This window comes from Gigantopelta aegis, chromosome 6 (assembly GCF_016097555.1).
Source record: "Gigantopelta aegis isolate Gae_Host chromosome 6, Gae_host_genome, whole genome shotgun sequence".
In the NCBI taxonomy this organism is placed as follows: Eukaryota; Metazoa; Mollusca; class Gastropoda; order Neomphalida; family Peltospiridae; genus Gigantopelta; species Gigantopelta aegis.
In genome coordinates, this window is record NC_054704.1 from 29,640,166 (window position 1) to 29,658,830 (window position 18,665).

The following is an 18,665-nucleotide window of genomic DNA, read 5'->3' on the forward strand; positions in this document are numbered from 1 at the left end:
TGTAAGAATATTTGTGAGTTAAAATAAGTTCATATTTTGTTATTAAATTAGGTGATTGTTTATTGTGTATTTGACATCTACATGTATTGTTCAGTTCTTCTTGATGGACCTGTGGGAATTCCCAATGTCCACATATAACCTTGGTGATAAACTAAACACATCTCCTGATTAAACAAGGTGTATGGGGAGGGGGTGGTGGGGTGTGTGAATCATTGAACAACTGTTTCTTCCTTCCTTTCTTCTTGTCCTTCTCTCCATTGTTAACCAGATGCACTAACATTGTTTGTGTGACTTGTGGCTTACTGTGTTGTTTTGTTCTAGCTAACCGCTGTCGGCCTTTCCTGTACACACCTGTACAGGGTTGTACAGACTACATAAATGCTGTGTTTTTACCTGTAAGTATTCCTCAGGTCATGTTAAGAGCACCATGAATGTAACACTGATATTATTATTTATCTTTTATTTTATTTGTATGATGAAAAGCCTATTAGAGTTATTAGGACTCTTAGTAGTTTGCATTTGATGGGGGTTAAAACTTGAATTAACTTTTTGATGACATGAAACATTTGAAATATATCACATATTGGTAAGGCAAATTTTTACATCCTTGTGAAACTATTTTTAGTTGAAAATTATTTAATTCCAGACATCACAGGGAAGCTATCACTCTTGCTCCCCATGACTCTACTGAGATTTGTTCAAGGATTAATTTTTAACTCCCCTTAGCAACTCCACTGAGATTTGTTCAAGGATTAATTTTTAACTCCCTTTAGCAACTCCCTGTAGTCAAATCTCCATAAGTAACAATTTCGGTTGTACATACTAGTATCTTTATGTTATGAAGGCTATTAGCTAAAAAATTATTTGAACAGTTCTGTGTTTCCTAATAACAATTGTAGCATGTGTTGTAAGTGAATATAATAATAATGTAGTGAGAATTGTGCCACTTAACTACTTACATGTACTATCATTTATAGTAAATGGGATGTGTATACATTATATAGTGTGTGTATTAATGTATTGTATATCAGACAGTCTTTATGTCTTATTGTTTGTAGGGCTACACACAAAAGGACCGTTTCATTGTAACGCAGATGCCACTGCCCGGCACAGTGGCTGACTTCTGGCGCATGTTGTACGACTATACATCGGACACTGTGGTTATGCTCAACGAATTTGATCGCAATGATAAGGTAGGAATTTATCAATTATTTACATAAATGTTTCACTGTAACAGTATGTATTTTTAATACTGAAGTACACAGAATAGGGTAGTCCTTAGTTATACAATATCTAGATTAATAGCATATTTATACTGAGGTGTGCACAAGAATATTAAAATGGTATTTGAGGAAGGGGATGATTGAAAGGTTATGAAATGAAAGACTCATTATGTAAGAGGCAGGAGGAGATGATGGGTTAGAGATCGGCTTGGAGATGTGAGTGTGGCAAAAGCATTAGGGAACTTTTAATCCTCTAGATAAGCATTTAAATATTCTGTATAGTGATTTTGGAAAGGTATTCCATTTATTCTGTCAAGATCACTTGTAAAGTCTCAAACGTTTTACTGCATAGTTTACTGACTACTGGAAGGAGACCAGACTTAATGCACTTCCAATCCTTTTATCTTGGGAGGGATGTAGCATGTTGTAGAAGATTTGCCTGAAGTGTCATGGGGTCATAGGATTGATGGTGTTATGGGAAGGCTGCTGTTGAGCCGACAGGAAAATACTAAAATGTTCTCTTTTTTATTTAAAAATGCCCAATTTGTACAGTTGGCGAACATCTTGTGTATTACTGTGCCCAGATTCTTCTTTTTAATGGTTATTTTCAGCTACGGAAAGACATAAATCTGGTTTCTATTTTTGTGTTTCAGTCGTGTGCCTTGTACTGGCCTGAAGAATATGGGTACACTGAAGAGTACGGTCCACTCAGTGTGGAGTTGCTGTCCTCGTCAGAGGCCGATGTCGACGTCACGATCCGCGTCTTCAAACTGAGCCACACAATCAAGGTAACTGCTGGGTTTTGTGTCATCTGTAAACTAGTTTGAAGATAGGTTTTATTTTTCTAGTGCTGTGATAATTTTGCAATTAGGTCTACATTTTTGCATTCAGTTCTGTTTTTCTGAACCTGATGTCAGTATTAAGAAGAAGAAATGTTTTATTTAACGACGCACTCAACACATTTTATTTACGGTTATATGGCGTCAAACATATGGTTAAGGACCACACAGATTTTGAGAGGAAACCCGCTGTCGCCACTACATGGGCTACTCTTCCGATTAGCAGCAAGGGATCTTTTATTTGCGCTTCCCACAGGCAGGATAGCACAAACCATGGCCTTTGTTGAACCAGTTATGGATCACTGGTCGGTGTAAGTGGTTTACACCTACCCATTGAGCCTTGCGGAGCACTCACTCAGGGTTTGGAGTCGGTCTCTGGATTAAAAATGCCATGCCTCGACTGGGATCCGAACCCAGTACCTACCAGCCTATAGACCGATGGCCTGCCACGACGCCACCGAGGCCGGTAATGTCAGTATTAAGAATAACCAGTATTAGATTACTAGTTTCTTGGGAACATATGTGTAAAAAATATTTGATATATATGCAGTTATTTGTTTTACTTCTATTATTTTTTAATTAACTGCATTAAATATCATCTCGTAATGGCATGCTCAGGATTTGTGCAGTGGATTAGAATGGTGGAACAAACATTGATCATAGTTCACTACAGAATTGAATCCATAATTATCTAACTTCTTGTTTATTGCTGAACAAGAATGGATTTTTCCACCAGTATTCCTAGATCTTTAGTTTGTTATTGTTTAATGACATGCTGTGTTACTGCAGGGTGAAGAGCGAGCAGTCAAACAGTTTCAGTTCAAGTCGTGGCCAGACTACCAGACAATCCCCAACTCTGTGACTGCTCTCTTGAGGCTGCAGAAACTTGTCTCCGATTGGCTCAAACAGAATGGAAAGGGACCAATCTCCATTCACTGCATGTGAGTAAATGCATTATATAGAAGAACAATAATTCTTAAGACTTTTTTACTAATTGCTATTCCGAATTCTGCCCATTTCCAACTTCCTCCACCCCTCCCCCTTTCAGTCACCCACTCAGTCACTGGTAAAGTCGGAGATTGTGCCTGGGAGAGATATGTGCATGAACCTTAATTTGATATAGGCACATTGACATTGTATCCTACCCTGTCTTTGATTCACCGACCTCGGTGGTGTATTGGTTAAGCCATCAGACTTAAGACTGGTATGTACTGGGTTTGCTCTCGGTACCAGCTCCCACCCAGAGCAAGTTTAAGGCCACTACACCAACTTCTCTTTCACCAACTGCTAACAACTAACCACTAACCCACTGTCCTGGACACTCAGTCCAGATAGCTGGGTTGTGTTCCCATAAGTTAGTATAAATGAAATGAAACTGTTAGATCCATGATGGTTAAACCATTGGCTGTATGGTTGGAATTCATGATGGTTAAAGGCATACTGTCACAGATTTAAGGACCTCATTTCTCTAAAAAATTTACAATAAATGATAATTACATTGATGTTTGGAAACCAAATCTAGCTATTGCATCACCATAACTGAACCATGATGGAGTAAAATCCATGTCAACCCTCTTGGCAGTATTAGCTTTTGAATTATGGACCATTGCCATAATTCAATTATTTGTACAAAATATCATTAGTAAGAGGAGTATGGAGGTTACATAGATGGTTGAATAAAGTACATTTAGGGACAAATCAAATATATATTTGTTTAAATAATACTTTGTTAGGCCATTTAAACGGTCAGTGGTCTGTGACAGTATGCCTTTAAGCTATTTTCTAAAAAAACTATAAACTCTTGTGATAAGAGGTATCCTCTGTGGTAATGGTTGCTTTAACAGTATCCTATGTTCCAATGGTAACAAAGTGTCTTCCTTTTGGTCTTACTGAAATGCTCAAACATCCTCTTTTGGTTTCTTCTTTAATCTTTTATTTTCCTGTTATTATTATTATTTTATTTTATTAATTTTATTATTATATTATTTATTTAACAGATGTGTTATTACGCTAAATGTGTGTTTTGTTTGTTGTTCAGGAATGGTGCCAGTAAGAGTGGTTTGTTTGCGGCGATCAGTCTGGTGCTGGAGCGTCTCACTATGGACCAGGAGGTGGACATCTACCAGACCATCAAACAGATCAGGATGAACCGGCCACAGTTCATAGAAAACTTTGTTAGTACACACTTTGTAATTTTGTCTCCCAATTTAAAGTAAAAAGAAGATAATTAGGTATTACTTTTCAGACGGTGGTGGCCACAGCATCAGCCTTTGCTTTTAACTCAATAACTCAATAAGTCCTACATTAATAAAACTTGGTTTAATGTCAATGTATGTTTAAAAAGTTTAAAAATTTAGTAAATTAAAGTTTTAATAAAAAAAATTGGAAAGTTTAATTTATATATATATTTTTAATATGCATCGATATAAACATCTATGGATGCAACTATCAATAATATTGAATAAGTTTATGGAAGGCGAGACATTTAATTCCATAGAATGTTTGTTAAATCTAATATCTATGTTATTACTTGCTTATTACAAACCATATTGTTTCGTAAGACCAATACATTTATAACAAAGTGGATCATGGACCTTCAGATGTTGGAAATTTAAAATGTTTGGTGTTTTATTTCGAAAAATAGGGATTCGAAATCACATGTCAGTTTGACCAATCCAAACATTTATAACAAAAGAGTATTTGTTGTGTATTTCAGGAGCAGTATCAGTTCTGCTACCAGCTGATCTTGGAGTACCTTGACAGTCAAGATCACAGCTGAAACGGTGCTGTACGCTAGCTGTGTTTTTCAATTTAGTATGCATTTCACCTGGATAGTGTTGTATTATGTTATTGAAACTGAAGCAAGTGGATTTCTAAACATTGTTGTTACGGAACAACAGAGAAGAAACATTCCACTGTTTGTGTCATTTTAATCAGCATTCCAGATTACTTGTTACATGCGAGCTTGTTTGTAGTGTGCAAAGCATTATTAAATGTTGAATGTATTATGGTCTTCTTTTGGTTGAAAGTTTGGTTCGCTGCATTTTTGCTGAATGCTTCAAGAATTGGGAATATGTTTTAGTTATATATAAAATTTATAATTAAAAAAAAATATTCTTTAAAATATTTAGTTTTTTAAAAGTAAAATGAGTGGATATTTACATTAGGTATGTGCCTGAATCTTGATTGGATATAGATACGTAAAAAGAGTAAGCAAGCATTAGGTATTTGTGTTTTAAATATGTACATTGTACATTCAGCATTTATTTTGTTTTTAAATTGAGTGAAAGGAATGCTCTTGGTATTTAAAAATAAGAATGTGTGAAATACTCTCACTGATAATATTTTATGTTTTAAAACTGAGTTAAAGGTATGCATTTGATGTTTGTTATGTTTTAAAGTTAAATATATGCATTGGGTACTTTTTGTTTACCTTGAGTTATGCACTGTATATTTTGCTAAAGAGTCTGGCTCAGGTGGTTTTTAAATTCAGCTAATTGTATGAAGGGTCCAATGTATTGCATTAATTTACATATTTTATGTGATACGTTTTTCTGATTCTCATATTGCAATATTTGTAATTATGTTCCACAGCATTGTTTAGAAAGTATTTTAAATTTTAAACTGTGAGCTCTGTGTCCATGATTATTTGCCCATTTGTTTTCAATTATGGCAAGTTATATAACTGGCTATAAAGCTTAACACTGTCAGTAGTCATATTGGCCAGCCTTGTCCAATATATCCCCTGTTGTGTCCTTGTTTAACATACATGAAGGTCTTGTTTCTGTGAAATTAATAAAACTGAATTTACATTGATTAATTAGGTTGACAAAAATCATGTTCATAACTTTTATTAATTGTTTTAAAATAAAAATCTTAATTAAAATCAGAGTTTGCACATTAGTAAATTGCAATAATAAAAGATGTTTACCCCCCCCCCCCCCATTTTTTTTTAACTTTTCATGTTTTGAACTTCTAAGCTCTTACATAATTGTACTTTCAGCTTAAAATAGTATTACAGTTTTATCAAAATGTTAGATAAAACTGAACAAATATAAAATAATATTACTGTTTATGAAGATTGCTTTCTTACTTCAATTAAACATCTGTTAAAGCATAGGTTTTTAAAACAGCCATTTTATAATAATATATTTTAATGTTTGCATGTTTTTAGTTCTTCTGTTGCTGAAACCTGAAAGTATTACATTTGTTTGCAAATATTTAGAAATAAATAATCAAACATTCACAATCATTAGCTTTTTTAGTTATTTTAATATTAATGTTTTCATTTTATAATTACCAGCAATTGCTTAGATAAAAATGATTTAGATTTTTTAAATTTTATTAATATAATTCTATAGATAATGCCTGTGCTTCCAGTTTTAATGGCAGAGTTTTAAAATGAACCATGTTTTATAACATTTAGTAAGAATGACGTTTTGCTATGTGTACATGTATACTACCAATTTTAGTTTAATATATCATGTTACATAATATACAGAATTTAATGGAAAAAAGAAAAACTAAACAGAATAATTTATGTTGCAATTTACTGTTACAATCTCAGTTATCGTTCATAGATTTGATAATAAATATACAAATATATTTGCTTTTGTGATTGCTATGCATGTAATAAACTTACAATTATGATTTTGTTAATTGCATTTATGTGTATATTACAGTCACCGTGGTAACATAAGAATATTAGCACATTGATGGGTGGGATATAAATATCTTGCTAATATTGTTTGACAGTCTGTGATTGTTGCTGTTCATCATTGAATTTATCAATGTATTCTGTACATAGATTTCTTTAGAGATACTTTTTATAGCTACACATTTTTTAAAAATATATATTTAGTTTTCATCTGTCGTTAGCAACTAGTGCTTTATGTGTCATGTCATGTTGACATATTTTTTATTAGTAATATGCAGCTAATTATAATATACTTAGTGATTTCTCTAGAAATTAGGCAAGGCATGGTAGACCAAACACTTTTGGGGCATTTTCACCATTTTCGGGGAACTTTTATTTCATTAAAAATACACAAAAATTAATTGAAATAAACATTAATGTAATTTATGTGCTTGCTTTAATAAATGAATGGCAAAAGATATAAAAGGCATATTTTATTAATTAATAATACCTTTTTGGGTATTTTATAAAGGCAATTTTAGAATTAATTATTGAAAAAGGCTTGTTTTATCTCAGGGCAGCATGGTGCTGATTAAGGCAAGATGGTGCTAGACTATTGAGGCATCGTGCTGCACCATGCTAAAACAAGCTAGGGAAAACACTAATACTCATACTTGGATAACTTTAATTAAAGGATTGACATCACTCCAGTTTTATTTATTGTTTATGGCAAGCATTTTGATAAATAGACTAGTATGGAAGATTAAAAGTCTTTACATTTTGTATTGCAAACAAAGTGAATATTTCAATAAATAAACACACGTACACATGGCATGCAGTATTCTATATTGATTTATATAGTTGGAAATGTTATTTTTGTCCATGAACTGTAACATTTATTTGGACCAATATAATCACTGTTGGCAAGTTTGATTTGAATGCATATTAAAAAAAAAAAATTATTACTATTAAATATACTTTAAGCTAGTGTTGGCTGAAATAAATGTTTCAGTCAGTAAAGGTTGTGATATTTGATATGTTAGTTAGAATGTGATTGTAGGCAGTAGTTATTTTTTGGTCTGACATTAACAAAGTTAGAAAGCAAGATATAATTGTTACTTTTCTTAGTGGCAAATTCAATGTAGTACAGTCAAAGATGTCCTAGCGACCATCTGTAATCAGCGGTCACCTGCCTTAAGAGGCCACTTTTCCTCTCCCAAATGGTTTTTAATGTAAATGCACCTGTAATAAGCCATCACCTGTCTAATGTGGCCAGCAGCCACCAGCCACCTAAATCGGTTGCCAAATCGCTAAATTAAGCGGCCATGGTAAATGTTTACTATTATATAAAGGATATTTTAACAAAAGTGACAAGGTGTAGCAAATAACCAATCTTCACACCTTAAACAATACTAGTACCCGTTCAGTTCCGACATCTCTACTGTGTATCAGTTAAAAAAGTATGACTCTGGAATGCATCTAATTGCCTCTGAGTAGGCTAAGCTTGACATTTGTAGATTCACTTACTATGACAATACACTGGATAAAGTAGGGATTAAATAATTAAATGGAAAATGAAAACAAACTTACTGAAAATGGTTAAATTAATACATTCCAGTCACCTTATTTCTGAAGGAAGTGACGTGTTGAAAGTTGATTTGTTGTCAACTGTGTAACACACTACCATTAATTAGCAGTACAGATGGGGAAAAAACCCAAAATCCAACAACAGATGTTTTAAAGACTCTATATGTGCAGGGCCGTAGCTAGGATTTTTTTTTGGGGGGGGGGGGGGGGGGGGGCAACTGAGTAGTTAATTGTCTAAAACTCCTTAAATGGTTAAGAAGAGAATTTTCTTTAAGTTTCTATAATGCTTTCTGGATTTTTTTCTTGCCCCCCCCACTAGCTACGGCCCTGATGTGGCAACCTGTAATCAGTAGTCTTAAGTAGTTGCTTTTCTCTACTACCTTGTGTGACAGCTTAAGATACTGTAGGTTTGACTGTACTTTTCTCCATTTATCAAATTTATTTTTACATTCTAATCAATAAAATGTTATAGTTGCGCCTTTGATGCATGGTTAAAAAAAAAGATAAATATTAAAATCTCATATTTTATTATTTCCTAATAAATGAAATTGATTATGAACTGTACAACATGTATAAAAAATATATATATATATATATATTTTCACTTATTTTGTTTTAAAATATAGAGTTAAGAGATTGTAATCATAAATATATTATAGTAGGTGAGAGATTTAATTCATTTCAAAGGAATTATTTTAAAATTTTATGTTTTTATAGAAAATATCTATACTAACATACATTTTATATTATGAGTTGTAAATAGATGTCAGTAAATGATGGTTGGTTGTGATAATGGTGAGTATTTTATATTAGTATGTTGTGAATTTTAAAACAGTTTTGTTAAATATAAATGCTTTGCACGGTGTATAATAAAACAGAACTGGTTATCCATTTTGATGCCAAAGTTATAGCTATGATTAAATAACTGAATAAATGAATGTTTAAACAATCCCAAAATGTTCCCACGGCATTATGTGTGTAGAATAAGTGAAACACAATTTCACATTTTATATATCAAACACTTATTAAAAGTTCTAAAACCAAATAAATATTTATGGATTAACATTGTTGAAAAACATCTGTATCTGTTTATTATTATTAAAAATGCCAGAGGCTTAAAATGTCATTGAAATTTGGTACCACAATGTCGCAGACGATTCTGCAGAAATAAGGTTTTTGTTTTCAAAAGCACTTTACTGGAATAGCTTTTTAAACTTGTTACTTTTTAAATTGAATTCTTTGTTTAAATATAAGTGCCAAATAATATTATAGGTTTAAATAATTTGAGTACAAATATAATATGTCTAATGAGAGTGATTTATTCTTTCACAAACCAATAATATCAAAACCAAAATAATCAGTTATGATAAAAAAAATATATATACCGGTATATCATTTTAAATTTTTTTATATTAACTTTACAGTAATAGGCTGATCTGTGTTGTATGCCTGAATTATTTGGTCCGGTACTTAAGATATTTCTGCATTTTTCTTGATACTAGTTAATACATGTATTTATTTTTAAAAGTAAAACAATTTCTATTATAAATATTGTGTACCTGTACATGTATTATATTCCTTAAAATGTAATACGCCAGTTGGATGTTTGTAAAATATTATGTTATCTTGCTGAATATGCATATGTACCTAGCTAAATATTATTGTTGTTACTTTGTTGATAGTCATGGCTCAAATGAGAAAAACCACATCATCTTGCTCCTACCTGATTTGTTAATTCTATCATGTGACCCTTTAAGAATAGTGTTTGAATTGTTCCACAGTGTTCAAGCGGGTAGGGGTGGGAGGCAGTTCTAATGCATGCTGGTCACACCAGCCACAGAATAAAATTAAAGAATTTGCAAACATCCATAATATACGTTTGAAAAGGGTACCAACCATGGTATAAAAGTAAAATAATTGTTGTAATGCTTGATTTGAAAGTTCTACCAACCATTGATGGGTATAAAAGTAAAATAATTGTTGTATTGCTTCAGATGTGTTCATAATCTTTTTTTTAAAGATGTGTGCTACCCAGAGGGTTAAATTAAAAATTGTGTTAGATTTTATACCATATTTACCATATGTATTTGTGAATAACCATTTTGATATTTTTAAAAACCAAATACTAGATCTTATGAAATTCATATATCTTGCAAACTAAATTGTAAATGTTACTAGGGTTAAAATAACTATTTTTTATGGAGACATATAATCTACTAGTGAATACTGTAGATCCTGAAATTAATGCAATCATATTAATGCGAAAAATGCAAATGTGTTATTCGCATTACTAATATCACACATTTATTTCTGTTTTGTTCAGCAGTAGTCAAGCAAGCTGTGTCACACGCTAACAAACAAAGACTAAAATTCTAATACATTTATAAAACAACTGGAGCACAATTTATCATAGGTGAGACAGACTAATTGTCCAATAGTCCAACAAAAGCCGACACGATCCATCTTCCGTGAATGGGTTTTAGCACGCTAATCCTGAGGTCGACCATTTCTTTGTTTTTACTGTTCAAGTTCACTACAACTTTCTTGGCATATCTTAGGAAGATATAGTTGTAATGGTACATGTATGCTAATGTTTAGCCAGATTTAGGTAACTACATGCATACACCATAGGTAAATCATTGTTGTAAAAATATGCTTTGAGTTCACCAAACACACTGGGAACTAAACAGGTTAATTGACCTGTTAGTGAGTTGTTCTCATTGAAGACCCATGTAACTCGGATTTAATCGAAAAGTACAGATGTGTGTTATTTCATAGGAAGGCCACTCACATTAATTTCATGTCACATTTTAGTCTGCCGATGTCACACATTAATTTAGAGACGCGTTAATTTCAGGATCTACAGTATTTTACAAATATTTTAGTTAGAGATGTACAGTGGAACAATTTCATGTCATCATTTATAAGCAATTCTTTATACCGGTAATTGCCTTTAGACTTAGTATTCTAGATCATCATAATTAGAGAATTGTCTTTAACACTATAAATCATACGATCATTGTTTATTTATGCTTACCATTTGTCCTTGTACATTGATTCAGAAAGTCACATGTACAAAGGTATTTCCATTGTTTGTAAAAATTTAAATCTACTCCTGTATACATATTTCCAGGTATTTACGTATCACAGTATTTATGCTGTGCTATATTGTATAATTAAACATTATTTCATTCTTCAAGCTTAGTTAATCATGCATTTTGTAATTTTAATTATTATTTTCTCACATTTAATGTGAAATACTTACGGTGCCAGACAGTTTAGGTTTATTACAGGAGACTGGCACAACGTTGATGTACATAAAAATATACCTACTTGTATACATCAAGTCAGTTAAAAATTGCCTGTGAAATTACCATTAAATATGGAACAAATATTTTGACCTCGTTCTTCCATTTAGAATCCCATGTGGGGAGTAGGATAGTTGGTCAAGTGATTCAGATAAAAAAACAACCACAACAAACACTGGTGCCAATTAAAGGTGCTGTCTCAAAGTTACAGTGCCATATTTCACTATTTTTACATTTATCTTCGATAAATAACTGCAAATTAAGTAATCATTATCTTTGCATAAATTACTCAGGAATGTCAAAATTGTTATGTGGTTGCAGATCATGGAAGCGGTCACATTCAGTACATCTAGGTTCCTGTCTTATCAAATCTTATGAAATCGGCAAATCCACAAAATCTGGCAAGTTGGCTGTCTGAAGCTAGATATACGGCCATCAGAGACAGATATTTCCACAGACAAACAAGTTGCCAGAATCTGCTGGACATAACATTATGAAGTTTTTGCCTTACGGGTATCTGAATGCACCCATTTTCATTTGTCATCCTTTAAAAATTATCCAATAAAAAAAAATCTACTTGTAAATTAATTTACTTGGTTGTAAGTTTTTATCATGAATTGAAGGTATAGGGTTGAATTTACGGCCTGGTTTTGACTTGCAAGATACATGTACATACATTTACATTGTTTAAGAAAAATGGGCTTTATAAATTTGGCCCATAATGTTTTATTTTTCCAAGCAAAATGTATTAAATAATTTTAGTGTAAAGCCACTATTATGTAACTGAGACAGTACCTTTAAGCTATTCTTATTACCGATTAGCAGCAAGGAGTCTTTTATGTGCACTGTCCTAGACAGAACTACACTATGGAAATGAATCTCAGTCCGAATCTGTACTCAACAGAAGAGTTGCTACTTGAGAAAATTAGGTTAACTTCTCAAGACTACTGGATTAAAACATTCCATATTAAGACTTGAGAATAATTGACTGCAAAATGTCCTAGTGTAAAAGAAATGTGTGAATACTCTGTGTCAAAAGAAACAAAAAGTAATTTTATGTTGAAATTTTATTAAAAATGTGTTGTTTTCTGCTTCAAATAAATCTTTACATGTAAGCAGTGTTTTTGTCCTCATTTCATATTGTTTTTGACTTGATCTTTTTGTTTTTACTTCTTTTCAGAAGCATGCTGTCCTGGGTTCACACCTCATCTGTGGGCTACTGGTTTGTGACAACATTTAATGGTTAGTTGGTTAGTGAGAATGAAGTTGGTATAGTGGTTTTACATCTCTCTACTGAAACTAGACTCTGGGGGTGAGCCTGTGTTCCACAACAAACTTCCAACTTTCATTAAAGGCTATATGCATGGCTGCCATATATACTCTTCAAAAAAAGTAGGGGAACTCTAATAAGAATTTACAATTGCCAAAATTGTAAGGTATATTAGCTGTGGGGAATGGTTATATGATAATAGTGAATTAATTGGGCAAACTGGTAGTTCAGTATTAGAATAGGTTTTATGGCCACCAAAGATCTTGAAGGATGATTGGGGTCAGAAGTGAAATTTGAAAGTTGACGTTTTTTTATCAATAAATAGCAAATAAAAATGACTAAAAACAAAACAATAACAACTGTATGATCAACAGAATGGAAATAATGTTCCAGAGTGATTAATTGACCTTCCTGGAAATTGTCAAAATCGAGGACACTCTGGGGGGGGGGGGGGGAAACTGCGTAATACTGGTGCAAACTTTGGAATGTGTTTCAGTGTGTTGATAAACAGACCTGAACGTTCTTTACTAGGATATCTGTGGTCTAAATGTATGTTCAGTCTAACAGTTAATATTTCAGGTTCTCCTACCTTTTTTGAAGAGTATATATAGCCACTTCTTATGTTGTTATGAAATTTATCTTTGTACTCAATATTCAGCATAATGTGCAGTTGACTGAACATGAGTCCAAAAAGATCCTTACACTGTGCAGCAAAGATGGTCGGCAGTACAGATAAAAAGAAACGTCGCATCAAGGATCAGAAACTGTTAAAAAAGCCATGTATATTATGTTGTACATTAAAAACAAAACTGAAAAACAACACATATTAACAAATTCCTTTTATTTCAACAAAACACTTTCAAATAAATGTAATATTTGCAACTTTGATTTTAACAAAGTACTGATAATGTGTATTTGCTTAATGTTATGATCAATTTCTGCAGTGTTAAATGTTAATTACATGATGTCATATCAAGGCCCAATTCTACCTAAATGTTTCATGCTGTTGTTTGCATGAAATGCCTATGTAAAGTGCTTTGTTTGCTGCAATGGAGTTAGAATGAAACGGTTTCCACCACAGTGCGAGTTAAAAAAAACCTCTGCCACCACACTGTGAAATACCCTGAATGCGAAAAAGAGCATTCTGGGGCATTTTATGTGGGGCAAACATGTTTGGTTCAGCCAATGGAATTGTGTATTTGGGATCAGGATATGGAGACTAATGAACAAGTGAGCACTATCCACCCATGTTTATTGCCAAGATGGAAAATGTTGTCCCGAGTGATATCATAAACAAAGTGGGTGGAATTTACAAAGTCTGTGTATAACTTGACATGTGTCACTACCTACATTGTTCATAAATTCGGCCGTGTGTGTTTGATGGTCGTTCGACTGTGGCATAGTATTGCAGTGTGAAACACTTACACGTAAGTAGAATCAGACCTTGAGTGTAAACATTTGGGTTTGCTGTAACATGACCTACCATTTTACTAGTAAATTTTAAAATTTAAAAACAGGAAGAAAACAGAAGAAACTATAATGGTTGTAAAAGCAAGTGGGTCTGGATTATTTATATTGAGTTAGTCTGGTCACGGCAAACAGTAAATCTGTTAAGGTTGTGCTCAAGGAAGCCAACCAAAAATAAACACCAGTTAATTGCACGCTAGAATATAAATGCACATATTACAAGGAAATTCTAAATTGGGCATTTAACTTCATAATTTATAAGACCAGATTAGAGACCGATTTTATGAGGCCATTCTAGTGATTCTACAATTACACAATGCAAAATGTGGTTGTTGTTTTTCAACTCTTTTTTTTTTCTCCACAAAATATTTTGCATTTCTATGACCAACCTTTCTTCTAAAATTAATGACCCTTTCACATAATTTTATAGGATGGTCATTAATTGTGCGATACTTTTAAAATATTTTAAGTTTCTAAACTGTCAGCCATTTTGTCATGGGACATTTTTATATAATTGTAAGGAAACATTAATAACAGTAAAATCAATAACAAGAGGGATTGGTACCCTAACAATAATAATAACAGGTGTAATAATCACAACAGGATGTCCAGGTTTACAGCTTAAAATTTACTGTCCCAACACAAAACTGAACCCTAAAAAACAAAGCTGCCAATATTAGGCAACAATAGAGCTTAATCCTGGGACAAATTTAGATTTCTTTATTGCTTAGCAATAATAGTTTCTATACAAGTTGTTTGCGTGTTCTGGTGATTGAAAAAAGCAAACATGAAACTCATAAATTCAAACTTCTATAAATATTGCTCATACGATAACAAACAAACACATTTAAATTAATAAGGCAGTATTTTTTATTTATTAAATATTGTTTATTTTTTTATAAAATATTTATACATAATATACTTATGGAAAGAAATAAGGGAACATTTGAGAGGAAATGTACTTCTCTACTTGAGAAATACGAGACTGAATATCAGTACTGTGGGACCGACCGCCAGTAATAGTTAATTTCCTAATACAGATATCCCCCAAACATTAACGTCAGATATGTTATAGTAACGTTATAAAATAAAGAGTACTTTACTCTTTATGTATGTAACTCTAGTATTTGTAGTAGGGGTTTCTATTTGGGGGTACCTGTGCTGTGGACGAGGGTTTCTGTTTGGGGGTACCTGTGCTGTGGACGAGGGTTTCTATTTGGGGGTACCTATGCTGTGGACGAGGGTTTCTATTTGGGGGTACCTGTGCTGTGGACGAGGGTTTCTGTTTGGGGGTACCTGTGCTGTGGACGAGGGTTTCTATTTGGGGGTACCTGTGCTGTGGACGAGGGTACCTGTGCTGTAGACGAGGGTTTCTGTTTGGGGGTACCTGTGCTGTGGACGAGGGTTTCTGTTTGGGGGTACCTGTGCTGTGGACGAGGGTTTTGGCTGAATTCAATGTTTGAGGGGCGGGACGTAGCCCAGTAGTAAAGCGCTCACTTGGGATCGATCCCCATCGGTGGGCCCATTGGGCTATTTCTCATTCCAGCCAGAGCACCACGACTGGTATATCAAAGGCTGTCATATGTGCTATCCTCTCTGTGGGGTGGTGCATATAAAAGATCCCTTGCTACTAATGGAAAAATGTAGCGGGTTTCCTCTTTAAGACTATATGTCAATATTATCAAATGTTTGACGTCCAATAGCCGATGACTGACAAATCAATGTGCTCTAATGGTGTCATTAAAAAAAAAATCAGTCAATATTTGCTGTTACTATTTAAGTGTTCCCTTATTTCATTTTATCAGTACATCATGTATGTCAGACAAACATTATTTGAACTGAAGTACATATGAAGACAAATGGCACATGCTTTTAAGCAATAATTTTACTTCTGGATATAGTAAACAAATTTTTTATTTTAAAAACAAATAAAAAATCCTAAAATTTCAAGGAAAATATTGTGAACATTAAAAAATGTATCATAACATTTGTAAAAAGGGTGTGTACATGTCAATTTAAGAAAATTTCTGGAACAGTTGTGTGACACTTATTTTTCAATTCAAAACCAATCTGTTCCTGTATACACTGACACTTGATAAAAAAAATAAAACACTGATGACATGCAGCCAAAACTTCTAAAATATTTGTCTGGAAACTCCATACAAATATAATAATATGATGTTGATACTCAAAACTTTCATATTTGTTTAATTGTGGATCCATTAATTTAGACTCATTAAATTTAAGCCAGATGTCAAATGTACTATAAAACAAAATGTGAAAGTTTGAACACAGGTCCGTGTTTCTTGCATAAAGGTCAGACACATTTGTTTAGAAAGAAATACACTTATTAACAACCTTCCTATCTCAATAATCTTGCCAAATCACAATTTACAATCTATATTTTATAATAACGAAGTGGATGATGAAAAAGTATGGTCATAAAGCTGGCTCTATTTAACTCAGTTTTGACCGTGACCCATGGTCAGAATAATTCTTCAGCAGTAGTCGGTGACGATCCGACAGTTCATCCAGAAACATTAAAAACACTGACGGAACTTATTACCACCAGAATATAACTGTGGTATAATATAGACTTCTATAATTTGTGACAATATAAGATTTTTACTGACTAGATGTTGAGGTATTTGCTTTGATAACAATATGATTTCAGTAGGAAACTCTTATCTTAAATACAATCAGAATATTTGTTTCGGACACCTCAGAACATTGTTTAGTTTCTGTTCTTGGGCATCAAGCAGATGGTAATTGTACTACCAGGCTTTCCGACAGAAAATAATCTGAGGATGTATAATAAAAAGAGAACACATTACAAGCTCTCCTATTAAGTGGTTACAGGTTTGAAATCTTTTGAAATCAAAGCCTGCATTTCATGAATTTTAACAAATTTTAAACTGCAGTTCTCTTATTATAATCTTTCTAAAAAATAGAAAAAAATGCATCCATTAATTTTCAATATTTTAGTGTACGTAATTTTACCCTTCTTACCCCTGGCTACTATATCTAGTATGTTAAGAGAAGAAACTGATCCACATTGCAGGCTACTTCTTCTGATAAGCAACAAGGTATATGCAGTGGTAGGATGCAGCTCAGTGGTAGAATGCTCGCCGAGGTACAATGGGTCATCGAATTGTTCGCCCTTGGCAGTCCCTGTTGCTATCAGTGCATCCTGACTGCTACATCGAAAGCTGTATAGAGTTGTCCTGTTCTGTGCACATAAAACATCCCTTGCTGCTAGTCGGTAGGAGAAAGCCTGTGTGTGTCTGTCTCTCTCCCTTTCATATCGAAGTGACCACCAAACAGCCATAGTTTAAAGGGTGTTGTTTTTGTCATTAAACAAATATTCCTTTCCTTTCTATAAAGGTGGTATATGTGGATTCTTGTCCTTCAAAGCTTTTTAATAACTTAAGCTTTATTAAGTTACTTAAATTTACTGCCACATGTAATATTTGTACACAGGCATCCAAATATATTCGACATTACACAAATCTAAGCTGTTTGTTGCATACTATAATTTATGTAAGTAAGAGGGTGTCTTAGTTAAAACCAGTTCTCTTTCATTCAATTCAATCAGACCAAATACACATTTTAATGACATAAAGTCAGCTGTCAGCTTTCAACAACAACATTACATAGCAATGAAACATTCCATGTATACTGCTAATAAAACAAAATAGCACACATACAGAATTTTGACATTTTTGACTGAAAGCATATTCTTGACACGTATACATTTTAGTCCTAATAACAACATAGTGCATTTATTATGCATCGTGTCCATATCACAATCTCATTCATACAGTTTTTTTGTTTTCTAGCCAGTCATCACACGGTGTTGAGCATCAAGACACAGAAGTCTCGGCTCCTAAGCGCTGTAGTAAAGGTCTGTCATATACCCAGTGTTCACCAACTTCATGGAAATACTGAAATAAAAAACAAACCCCAGTAATATTTAATGTGAATGTTTTTAAACACTCCAAAATATTTTTCACTATTACTTCTATTTTATTGATTAGTTTATCCATTTTAGTACATCCAAAGTACCAGGAAATACCAGGAAATGCATGTTTCATTTTTTTTTAAATGCACATACCTCTGAAAATTAATAGTCAATCTCTAGTCTATTTGTAAGGGTATTTCCCTGTTTCAATGTCACAGACTTTTGTTTATTTTATTGTAACTTTATCCAAATGTGTTACAGGTTGTAGATTAACCAACTTTTGTGTCCATTTTCATGCACTGAGACTAGGGCCTTTGACTTAAAATATTTATCTCACCCCATATTAAAATAATTTCAATCTGTATATACTCTTT

The 18,665-nt window shown here is 33.0% G+C and overlaps 2 protein-coding genes and 1 long non-coding RNA gene across 7 annotated transcripts in view; 1 reads left to right on the top strand and 2 right to left on the bottom strand.

Moving 5' to 3' along the window:
* The window catches only part of LOC121376018 (receptor-type tyrosine-protein phosphatase kappa-like), a 61,793-nt gene extending 54,699 nt beyond the window's left edge, over positions 1-7,094 (top strand). Inside the window, exons 21-26 of the mRNA XM_041503779.1 lie at positions 322-395; positions 1,059-1,193; positions 1,877-2,011; positions 2,852-3,003; positions 4,101-4,236; positions 4,779-7,094. Of these exons, the coding sequence (XP_041359713.1) occupies positions 322-395; positions 1,059-1,193; positions 1,877-2,011; positions 2,852-3,003; positions 4,101-4,236; positions 4,779-4,841 (695 nt within the window). The 3' untranslated portion in view covers positions 4,842-7,094. The remainder of the gene's footprint in view (positions 1-321; positions 396-1,058; positions 1,194-1,876; positions 2,012-2,851; positions 3,004-4,100; positions 4,237-4,778) is intronic.
* A 6,593-nt stretch (positions 7,095-13,687) lies between these two features.
* On the bottom strand, positions 13,688-15,915 carry LOC121374197. The gene is made up of 2 exons (XR_005958200.1): positions 15,753-15,915; positions 13,688-15,521 (listed from the first exon to the last, which is right to left on the bottom strand). It is a non-coding gene; the product is annotated as an uncharacterized LOC121374197 (long non-coding RNA).
* Positions 15,916-16,006: 91 nt separating this feature from the next.
* Positions 16,007-18,665, bottom strand: part of LOC121375025 (oxysterol-binding protein-related protein 9-like) — a 41,536-nt gene continuing 38,877 nt past the window's right edge. For all 5 annotated transcript variants that reach the window (XM_041502230.1, XM_041502228.1, XM_041502227.1 and 2 more), the window contains one exon: positions 16,007-18,274. In XM_041502230.1, the coding sequence (XP_041358164.1) occupies positions 18,194-18,274 (81 nt within the window). In that variant the 3' untranslated portion in view covers positions 16,007-18,193. The remainder of the gene's footprint in view (positions 18,275-18,665) is intronic.